Raw genomic sequence first — 12,168 nt, forward strand, 5'->3', positions numbered from 1 at the left:
CATAGAGTGAAAGGAATGGCAGATACATGAGTATTCGTTACGCCAAGCAAACTAGATTACTAGCTTCTGGTTCGAGTTTTCAAAACAATCATACGGTCATTACACATCGTCAGCTTCGAAGCATAAATTCGATAAATTTTATGAAACTGTCCTTATTTAAGAGTGTTTAGCGTCACGTGATATTAACTTCAGCAGCTAGTGGAAATAGTGATGTCTTATCAGGCTTTACCGAGTGCATGCGGGTGATAACATGAATCCGTTACTATAGGTTCCGTGGCTCTTTTTGACAAGAAAGCCATTAACACATTTTTAGAAAGGTGAAAAAAAAAACTACCCAGCAAGTATTCTAAAAACGCTGGTTGGTTCTGTAAAGTATAAGTATCTTCCGAGACATTAGGGTTTCGAACATGAAGCTGAGGTTGGTTACTACGATGTGTCACTGTCTTCTTTATTTACTTTTACCCACCACCGCGCCTCAAATTTTAGAAACGACGCGGCGTGGCTAACAAGTCAATGAATATTTGCTGAGAAATTCTTAACAATGCTATAACTACGAGTCTCACCACCATTTCTTATTCCATTTCTTCAAGTAACCTGTTTTTGGCAGCAGCATTTTTTGACAACCAAGATGTTTCTATCCGAAATGAGTTTCTTGCGATTTTACTTGCTTTCGACAAGATATTCCCGGCTCTATGGAGAATTGTTCATCGGTTCCGTACAAGAAGGGAATAAATTGTTTTCCATGTCGTCGTTGTGAAATTTCACCCAAGAGTCGTTAAACGGACCCGCTCAAAGTTGATAGTTTTGAAAACTCGAGTTACTCGGAAATTTAGCAATTACGCATACCGTGTCACATAACACACACCAAAACATTGCAAAATGGCACCGCTTGCCACTACGTCCCACCAAACAAACAACCGGACGTCAATCTTCTTGAAACGGTAATTAAGCACAAAATGCATACAATTTACACTTCGAGACCTCGATTCAAACCATCGCGAATTTAACACTCCACGATCGTAGTATTCTACACAATTATAACATCCGCCACAAAAATATTACAAAACATTCTAGATCTCGCAATTTCTCATTCCATATGCAATTTCAAGATGTAAGAAGAAATCGGAGACGATCACAACCAAATTTCATTTAATGTAAACGTCAGCCCCAGTAACACAAACCCAACCCCACGACCACAACTTTATCGACTTCACTAATATAAACTGAAACAGTTTAAGGCAAACTACAGACTCGTGTTTTCTTTAGATTCGGTTAGAATCAAGCAATTTCATATCGCGATAAAAGAGATGTTGAGCATGCATTTTGTAGAAAAACCTTCTCTAAGAAATCACGATATTTAACTATGTCCTAACAATCAAAGAAGTAGTAATTTATATTACTTAATTTTTAAATTATGTTCAATACACACGGATTTGATCTGCAAAATTGCAAATAAAATCGGTCTCATTTATAAATGTGAACAGTCTCTTCATCATCAATAATAGTAACACACCCGCTCAGAAAATTTATTATTCCTCGTTATCACATCTAGTCATTTATTGCCGCTGTGCCGATTGTTTACAGTACGTGTAAACATCGGAGGTGATCATAACCTCGTTTTCGGGAAGTTGAAAGATAAACCCATCGATAGATCAACGTATTTGCACCCACCCAGTATTCAACTTCGACAAGGCTGACTGTAAACCATTTCAAAGTAACCTGGAAAGTTTCCTATTCCCACTACACAGGTCACCTCGTTCCCTGATTCGTTAGATAACTACTACCGACGAATTTCACTGATGCAGTTTTAAAAAGCCCCAAAGAGAACAACGTAAACCTTTAAATATTACATAAACGCATAAAAAGAATACGTTTCAGAGAGACGCCGACTTACAATAACCATTAATCTCACACGGACACTTCTCTCCGACATGAAATTAATAAAGAAAACAATATCATTAAAGAACAAAAGCACTTAAACTGGCAATTATTTTCTTACTCCACCGATCACAAGAAAATGTAATTCCAAATTACCTTCGCAAAGAGAAAAGGCAATTTATTTTGATAAACCTATAAAACATGATCACACACAAACACGAAGAATAATCTCAGTTTTCGCAAAATATTTGCCACTTTTTCCACCTAATCCGCATCTTCTACGTTAGGGGAATACTACGCTCAATATACTTGACAGATATATCGAAGACAACACTGATACCTTCCACTATCGATTCCCTGCGCACCACTTTTTTACGATTTCAACTCACGCAAATACTCACATAGACAGACCCTACTAAATCGTCGAAATCTTAAATTAACATCAATTCACTTGGAAATAAATCAAACGGTGGTGATGAAGTCCTAGTTGCAGTCCTGAGACATTCCACCGATCTTCTTTCAAAATAATTCCATCTTATGCGTGTAACGTGCCCCTTACTTCAGCCTACTGCACATTCTAGTGAGAAACGACTATTGCAACAGTAATATCGAAAACAATTTCGGTACAAATAACCAAGATAACTTCAGACCGACCAGCTTCTCCTGTCTAATCGTCTTGCACCCATCCTACAATCCAATAATCTACTAGCTGAAACGTTTCCAGAAACAATCTTCAAACCGCTCATCAACTTGTAAGTCTTATTTCACAAACCGTATTTCAAGCGTTCAATAAAACTATTTATCGTAGCTGTTTAGCAGACCTTGAAGAAAGCACTTAACTCCGTCTGACACAAATGCTTTAGATGTAAGCTCACAAAACTGACTTTTCCATCTTCAATCATTCATTAGGCTTTCGACAAACCAACGATTAGCATTTCTTAATAGCGACAAAAGTACTTAAATAAAGTTAGCATCGAATTTGAAGAAAAGCATTAGAAAAGAACAACGTGAAATAAAACAAGTTGACCTCAAAATAAGCAGTTTCTACAAACAACCTTCGATGGCGAATAGAAACAAAATTTACACGTACCATTGTGCGCAAGAAGGGAAGAGAAGTACGCAAAAGTATTGTCAGAAGTGGGATTCGAACCCACGCCTCCATTCGGAGACCAGAATACGCAATACCGTTATAATAACGGAAGGTTTTTATACCTTGAGTCTGGCGCCTTAGACCGCTCGGCCATCCTGACCTTGGAAAATGACGTTTTATATTTCGTATCTAAATAAAGAAAAACATAATTATCTTTCCTCTTCTTTCTCTGTTTTTTTTTTTTTTATCTTTTCACAAATTTGTGGCTTTTATAGAGCTCTACAACCAATAATAAAATGTCACATTTGCTTTGAATACAAGCCCACACGAGCAAAGTTATTGAACAAAAACTGCTCAAATTTCACCGAACTATTTGCGCAAAGACACGTGACCTATCTGTCTAAAAGTTTTACTGCAGTTTTCAGTTATCTCTTATTCGGATTGAAGACGACTGATTTAGAGTATCAAAACCATAGAGTGAAAGGAATGGCAGATACATGAGTATTTGTTACGCCAAGCAAACTAGATTACTAGCTTCTGGTTCGAGTTTTCAAAACAATCATACGGTCATTATACATTGTCAGCTTCGAAGCATAAATTCGATAAATTTTATGAAACTGTCCTTATTTAAGAGTGTTTAGCGTCACGTGATATTAACTTCAGCAGCTAGTGGAAATAGTGATGTCTTATTAGGCTTTACCGAGTGCATGCGGGTGATAACATGAATCCGTTACTATAGGTTCCGTGGCTCTTTCTGACAAGAAAGCCATTAACACATTTTTAGAAAGTTGAAAAAAAAAACTACCCAGCAAGTATTCTAAAAACGCTGGTAATAAACCTTCTCTAAGAAATCACGATATTTAACTATGTCCTAACAATCAAAGAAGTAGTAATTTATATTACTTAATTTTTAAATTATGTTCAATACACACGGATTTGATCTGCAAAATTGCAAATAAAATCCGTCTCATTTATAAATGTGAAATAAATACTCACATTTCTATGTCAATAGAAATACTACTATGTCAAATACTCACATAGACAGACCCTACTAAATCGTCGAAATCTTAAATTATATCAATTCACTTTGAAATAAATCAAACGGGGTGATCAAGTTCTAGTTGCAGTCCTGAGACATTCCACCGATCTTCTTTCAAAATACTTTTAAATACATCTTTTCACTAAGATACCACAGAAGACCAATAAATTTCTTTGAAGTTGATTTGGATATGGCTGGGTTGATTTCTTCATATTCCTTTAGACACTTAGTAAATGTCAGATCGCTTTGAAAAGTAGGGATTGCATTAAGAACAATTAACCAAGTCTCAACGTAAAATCGGATTAAGAATATACAGGCCTCACAAATTCCTTTGCTTTCATGTTCAATCAGTTTTAACTAATCGCGAAACAAGTGTGAGCACATACAAGGGTTTATGCATCCATCGTGCATGTTGTATAGTACCTCGTGATCTAAAAATAACACCTCGAGGAGGGGTTTCACCAACAAATATGATAAATTCCCCAGACTCTCTATTGTCATCTCTATTATGCAAATCTTGAAGCTGTTTTGTGGCAGAACCCACAATTTCCTGTTTAGTGTCTGCAACAGCGTTTTTCAGATCAACATCATTTCTACAGTTTGGTAATTTGACTGATTAATGAATTCCCTACTGTTGTTTGTAAAGTAGTTTATTTCTTGTTAATCTCTGGTTCTTCTGTTCCTAAAATCACAGAGGAAACTTGCTTCTTCTTTCTGCTGCCATTATCATTTTTGTTAAAAAATTATTGCTGAGAAAGTCGTTTTACCATGTCTTTCAATCTTTATTTATCCTACAATAATAGTGATGACTAGCTGCTATCCGTCTAGCCTACCCTTCAAAATTCGCAGATAGCCTTCGTGTAGCTTTGCGCGAAATTCAAAACAAAACAAACTTTTTTTGTTATATCCAATTATATTGAATCTATTCTCCTCAAGTATCAACTCCTTATATATATTTTGTTCACAGACTTTCTAAAGTAAGATTATTTTACAATATTACAGAATATTACGAAATACCGCAGAACAGTAAAGAGCACCTTAGGACTAAATAAAACATTCTACAAAATTAGGTGATAACATAGAATATCATAGAGTTGAAAAAAAAACACGTCCCGGAAAATTCTAGATCGCATTAATATACAATACAAAATCGTTAACAATTTATATACATATTTTACCACAAATAATTATTTATATATTATCAAATCGCGGTTATCCGCGACAAGCATTCAGTTTTATTTGTAAGTTATAAAGTATTAGACAATACTAATTTATTAAAAACATGATAATTCACAATACAGTCAGTCATATCGTTACATTAATAATTTGTAACCGTAGAAGTGCTCTAACTTACATTAAAGACCGTGTTGTTGTTTTAAACTAAGCATAAAGCTAATCAATGGGCTATTTGTGCGCTGCCCACCACGGGTATCGAAAGCCGGTTTTTAGTGTTAGAAGTCCGCAGACATACCGATGAGCCACTGGGAGACTAAAGATTAGCTGTAAACAGATAATGAAAAATGAACATAAAATAGATTAAACATGGTTTTATACTTCTAGAATTGTTAAGCAGCTTCTTCGTTTTAATAAACATTGTTGTGATTTTTCTGAAAGGTCCAATTTACTTATTGAAATACATTATTATAGTGAAAGTTTAAAAAATATAAAGTTGTAAGATAAGTACCACCCTAATGGATAAATAATTAAATCTTTACTATGTTTAGTGATGTGTTCTCATCTTAAGGAATGTTAATTCAACTGTAGAATCTTTTTATCAAAATATTGGTCTTCAATTTGTCAATCCGCATGGATAACTTTTCTAATGCGTGTGACAATTATGTCAAACTGAATACGTGTGAAAGATGTGGCTCCTAAGACACATTGAAATGTTCGGGATTGAAAGGTTGTCAGAATATCAAAATATGATTTCTTAAATTGTTTTCTCTTTTTATGGATACAATAAATTTAAGAGAAGGCTTGAAAATACTTGAATGACAACAGATGGCTTCGAGTGTTTTATTTTTATATTAAATTTAAGTTTAGTTGCTAGGCTGGCTTTGCTGGACCAATAGGTTTATATTGCCCTTAAATTATAAGTACAAAGATACAATGTTTCCAACACCACTTAAATGTAGTGGTTGTAGATACAATATGTAAGAATGAAACCTTAATAACATATATATTTTTTAAATAGTCCAGAAACCATTTAGTGAAAGAAGCAAAAAACATCATGGTCTCTTTGAGGGCATTCAACAGCAAGTGCAGCCTGTAGGAATTAGTACACTGAAGATACTGAGCACAACAGCTTGGCGAAATCAAGCTAAACATTGTACATACCTTTCAACACAATTACTGTTGTGAAGCCTAAATTACAATCCATTCTCCATTATGGTGACTTCGATTGGGAAGCTGATGGTGAAAATTCATCCCTCTTGAAACATTTAGTTTGAATTCTCTCTCTTCCTGGTCAATGTAAGTAAACCTTTTTTTAAAATTGTGTATTTGGATTATAAACAAATATTTGCAAATCAAGTATATGAGCAGCATTGCAATAGGAACAGAGATTTAAGGCATGAAAGCATGAAGAAACTTTTGACCAACATCAATACACAACAGAGAATGCATATTTTACTTGTAACACCAATACTGACACTAGAGATGTTTCTTATACATTGGATCCACACTATAAACTTCAAGTCATATTAATTGGCAAAGTTCATTGTCAAGTCCCATACATTTATGAAGTATTTCATTGGATGTTGAATGTTGTAAGAATTCGGTTTACTGAAAAAATGTTGACACTATTAATGCCCACCAGTTGTTTATCACCTCCAAATGCAAAAACAAATTTCTGTATTACAATCCCTGACAACCTTCTTATGTATGGAGTGTAACTGTGAATTTCAAGCTTATGTACACAAACTGTTTGTTTGATCAGTCATCCAGTTTCTAAATTTGAAAGGAATTTACTTGTATATAGAAGTGGTTCACAGAAATTTATCCAAACTACAGCTCTCTTTATCTTTTAAGTGTTCCTTCACTACATAGAAGATTGAAGCAACTTTGCAAAGGAATATCCTACTAACTTAATAGTGTTGTCATATTAGATATTATTCGTGACTCTTGCTAGAATGTTTTTGTCAGTGATCAAAATAGTTGCTTGCTTGTCCCTTGTGAAAGCATAATGTATGTATATATGCTGACTATACTATTACAAGTCTTCAATATCCAGGTCATTGTATTGTAAAGGAGCACATGTATAGATATTTTGTTGCATGTACTATACATATTTTATGAATATATATATATAACATAAGTTAGACTAAACTTTGATTCCTGCTCTTATTATGTAGCCTATCACACAAACATGCAACAGTTACTATATATATCAGCAGTAAGTTATATATTTGCGTTAACCCCCCCTCTAAAAATATTTGAAGACTGTTTTTTTGTCATTGGTTGTAGTCCTTCGTGTGTTGTCCTTTTACAATCATCTTTATTCATATTCAGGTCTTCTGTAATTTCTTTTTCACTGTCTTCTTTAATCCAATTTTTACACTGCTTTACCAGCCTTCCCTATATTCTCTTGCCAGCTACAGGAAACTCTAGTGCTGTCCTTATTGTTTCTTCTCTTCATATGACCAAACCATCTTAGCCTCACTTTTCACTATTCAACAGAGTCCTGTTATTCCTTATCCATTTTCTTCTCTTTCACTGACACTCTCAACAACTATCTTAACATTTTCATTTGTTCCTATCAACAAGTCTTCAGTATCCAGGTCATTGTTTTGTAAAGGAGTACATGTATAATAAGTCTTTGGCTTTCAGTGCTCTTGGTAGCATGTGTGCACATATTACTGTGGCTACTTCAAATTTGCTCAGATTCCATCTATCATAGTTTTCTTACTTCCTCCTTCACTTTCATTATACTCCACAAATACTTAAAGTATTCTACTTGATCCAGTAGCTTTCCATTTACATCTGTGAACTTAACCTTCTTCTTCCAACCTCTTCCACTCACTTTAAATCTCTTCTTTTCAAACTCTTATAGTAGCTCCTGCTCACTTTCAGCTGTTCATACATGGTCATCAGCAAATAAGCTTCCACAGAAGAACCTTATAATACTCCTTATTCAAGACTGATAAGAATTATGAATAGCTTGGGGGCTGATAATTGACCCTAAGTGCAGCCAACTATCTTCACAATTGTTGTCACTCCTTCTTATATGACTCTCACTTGTCTGAATAGATTTTGGGAACTATTTGTTTTGGAGGCACCAGTACATTAATTTTTATGGCATCCTATCCTGTGTTCTACAAATGCATGGTACAATTTCATGTTTCCTTTAAGATACTTTTTCCTACAACTGTTTCAGAATGAAGACTGCATATATGTATTGTTCTTTTCCCTTGCTGACACCCAAACTGCTTTTTTCAGCACTTTTATCTATTTGCAGAAGATATGTGAAGTCTCTAACACAAATTTACTATTAAGTATACCTAAAAATAGGGAGAGACTTAATGAAATGTGTGTGTGTGTGTGTGTGTTAATATTAAAGAATATTTTCTGCTTACATATGACAAATATTTACCATAGAGCCTTTCTTGACAAAGAGATCCAGGCTTAGTGAAATGTGTGTCAAAATTCAAGAGGAATTTCTTCAATTTACATACAGCGTTGAGCATTTACCACTGAATATATCTTAGCAAGAACTAGATTTATTAGTGTGTGATTACAGTGTAAAGATTCAAGAAAGATTTGTTCACACATGGTGACATTTACTATTAGCTGCATCTTAACAAATTCAAGAAGACAACCTATGTACAAGTTACTAATGGATGATTTATACATTGTTTTTAACTCTGAGCTTGAAACTAATGATTATAAAGTAAAAATTGTCAAAATAACCTGCTTATGGTGGTTAGACCAACAATATATATTAGTTTTACAGATTATTCACATCATTAAAACTATCTTGAAACACTTGAGGGAATGCTAATACTTAGATTCTGTCAGAATCTAAGTATTAGTAACAGGTTCTAACAGAAGACATAAAAGTAACTATTTTCTCCGAAAGCAGTAAACCTTTAAAATAAGATTTAAACTTAGAACCTCGTTTCATTATTAACAATTTTTTGTACTGAACTCGAAAATATTTTTTTCTGATTTACAAGTTTTTTTGTATTTAGGAAACTTGTAACCATAAAATCAATTTTATTTATTGGTTCATGTAATAACAATGAATTTGACTTATTACAGGCTAATTTACTGATTAACATGTAAAACTTACTTAACTGAAGCAACTTCAAAGTTCATTTCACAAATGAACTCATATTACTGGAAATAACTACTTGAAGCAAAATAAATCATGATTACAAAAGTGAAATTCTGTTTTACTGTGACATAAGCAACAATGTACTTGAATGGCATAGATAATGCATATTAGGATATTTATTACTTTTCATAATCAGAAACAACATTCACACATGAATTTGTTTTATCCAATCTTTAATGCTTCTGTTTAAAACAATATCAAAAATACATAATTTTTTAAAGGCATTTAAAATTAGAAAACTTTCTGTACTGTGTAATGAAATAACATCTATGTTTTTACTTTCACTGGAAGTCCTTCTAAACATTCCTGTTGAGTCATCTTTTCTTTCTGAAAATCAGTATTACAAAAAAAGAAGTTTAGCTCTTACCCTTTATCAAGTACATGCTCTCACATAAAGAAGGTGTATCTTACTCTATCTTGTCTGCAATTCTTGAAAACAACAATAATCTACAATATATTTTTCAGAGAACTTGAGCCATATTAAATACAACAAAAACAGATATTGATAACATAATATTTTAATAGAATATTAATGGACATATAAATTCAGAATATTTACAAAGGAAATAATGCATAAAGATCTTTATGCCCCAAAATGGCTATATGAAATAGATTTACAGCAATTAACTTTATTTTATTTCAACAAGAAGGTTATTACTCAGTTGAAGGGTACAAACTTTCATAGTTATAAATAAAAAACTATTAAACCTTTTCATAAATTATGTCACTTAAAACGTTTTAGATACTCTTTAAATTAAAATATTATTATAGTTAAAGTAATGAGATAAAAGAAATCAGTTTGGTAAAGCCTGTACATGACCAAAGTGTTTAAGACTGGACATTAAATCAATGGGAAGCATCATACAAAATGGTTTATATGTCCAAAATATACTCAGATGAGGAATGAACCACTTAAAGCATAAACATACATGTGATAATCATAGCACTTTCATCCTTGCTGAAACTCACTGCTGAACATAAAACAATTTATACTGACTGGTGCCAGGTGATAGATGCAAAGACCAATCATAACAAATACAACAAAATAGATATGTATGATCTTTTGGAGAATATATGTACAACACCAAAAAAGGTCACGTGTAATACACTGACAATCCTAACAAGGCAGTGATAGTAAATACTTTCACTGAATGACCAAGTCTCAGTATGATGACCTAAGAAGTAATGTATTCCTTTCAGCACAGGTTTAGTCCCTGGTACTGATCTTGTGATTATTTTATGCTTGGTTTCAATCTATTACTTTTAAATCAGTGAGAAAACAGCCACAAAAGTTGGCAGATTATCAGTAAACATTATAATGCTTTCATATGCAAAATATCAAATTTTGTATGAAGTCTTAAGGCTTGTTAAGCAATGTTTTTCTCATGCCTCTTTTACTTTTTCACGTTGCCTATCCAATGTGCAAAGTAATTTGCATTTTAAGATTAAAAATACTCTCATGTATCAGACAATTTTCAAATTTCACATACAAATTCCATATAATGTTCCATATTTCTTATAAAAAAAACTTTATATTTTATATTATTTTTACTGAATGATCTTGTAACCACCATATAAAATTAGGAAATAAATATAAATAGCACCTTGTTTGATAGATTGTTTAGGCACAGTATTAATGATGAAACTTGGTAGAATGGATGACAACTGCCTGTTGTGGAGACAAGTGTAGAGGACGACGTTTCAAAAGCCTTCCGACTTTCATCTTCAGGTCAGTGTATGCGTGTTGGTCTTTATAATGTCCTGGTGGATTGTGGAGAGTGTGTTATGATTGGTTGGGTTATCATTGTTTCTGACTGGAAGAGAGATTTCCTGCAGATTCAACAAATAGTAGCCACAGGTTACTCACCTCTAATCTGGAATCTCTGTTCAGTGAAGGTTTACCAGTGTTAATATAATTCCAGATTAGAGGTGAGTAACTTGTGGCTACCATTCGTTGGATCTACGGGAAATCTCTCTTCCAATCAGAAACAGTGATAACCCAACCAATTGTAACACACTCTCCACAATCTGCCAGGACACTATAAAAGACCGACAACACACACACTGACCTGAAGATGAAAGTCGGAAGGCTTTTGAAATGTCGTCTTCTACACTTGTGTCTCCATAACAGGTAGTTGCCATCCATTCTAAAGTTTGATCATAAATAGCACCTGTTTAGTTCTAGAATGATTACAGTTTATAAGACAAAAAGATAAATATTTAGACTAAATAGCTTAAATCTTATAACTTTGTACATTTATATGTATTTATTATATTAATCTTTCAGCCATACCTGGCTAACAATACAAAAGTTACAATGCAGCACACATACACTCATGTTACTGTATCCAATAATATAAAACTGACCTTTAAGTCTTTACAAAGTGACCTATATTGGTTGTGTTTCAGTGGATTGGTACTTTGTAAAACACAGTCAAATTTCAATTATTATAAATTGTCTATGTATATAGGTTATTAATATTCACAAACCAGTTCCAAAAACAGATGATATACTTAGCATATCAATTTCAAATTACATTTCTCATAAATAGAAAAGATAATTTATAAAACTTAAATCAAGAATTGTTTTTATAATTTCACCATGGTTTTTTAGCCCAATTACAAAAGCTTTAATTTTTTATTGTTATAGATTTACTTGAAAAATGAACAATATAAAACTAAAATGCATCTTACCAGGAAATTAAGTGAACTCTTTCATTACAACTGCCAAGAACTTCTTGGCATACACAAAAGAAAAATACATTATGATAGAAGTGAAATGTGATTTTGAAATACAGGCAAAAAAAAATAAATAATGAAATTCTT

The 12,168-nt window shown here is 33.1% G+C and overlaps 1 protein-coding gene and 1 non-coding gene across 4 annotated transcripts in view; both read right to left on the reverse strand.

Annotated features, from left to right (window-relative positions):
* Positions 1-3,007: 3,007 nt before the first annotated feature.
* On the reverse strand, positions 3,008-3,128 carry TRNAL-CAA (transfer RNA leucine (anticodon CAA)). The gene is made up of 2 exons: positions 3,091-3,128; positions 3,008-3,053 (listed from the first exon to the last, which is right to left on the reverse strand). It is a non-coding gene; the product is annotated as a tRNA-Leu (tRNA).
* A 6,370-nt stretch (positions 3,129-9,498) lies between these two features.
* The window catches only part of LOC143222985 (diphthine--ammonia ligase-like), a 33,812-nt gene continuing 31,142 nt past the window's right edge, over positions 9,499-12,168 (reverse strand). For all 3 annotated transcript variants that reach the window (XM_076450300.1, XM_076450302.1, XM_076450301.1), the window contains one exon: positions 9,499-9,669. In XM_076450300.1, the coding sequence (XP_076306415.1) occupies positions 9,610-9,669 (60 nt within the window). In that variant the 3' untranslated portion in view covers positions 9,499-9,609. The remainder of the gene's footprint in view (positions 9,670-12,168) is intronic.

This window comes from Tachypleus tridentatus, chromosome 8 (genome assembly GCF_004210375.1).
Source record: "Tachypleus tridentatus isolate NWPU-2018 chromosome 8, ASM421037v1, whole genome shotgun sequence".
Classification (NCBI taxonomy): domain Eukaryota; kingdom Metazoa; phylum Arthropoda; class Merostomata; order Xiphosura; family Limulidae; genus Tachypleus; species Tachypleus tridentatus.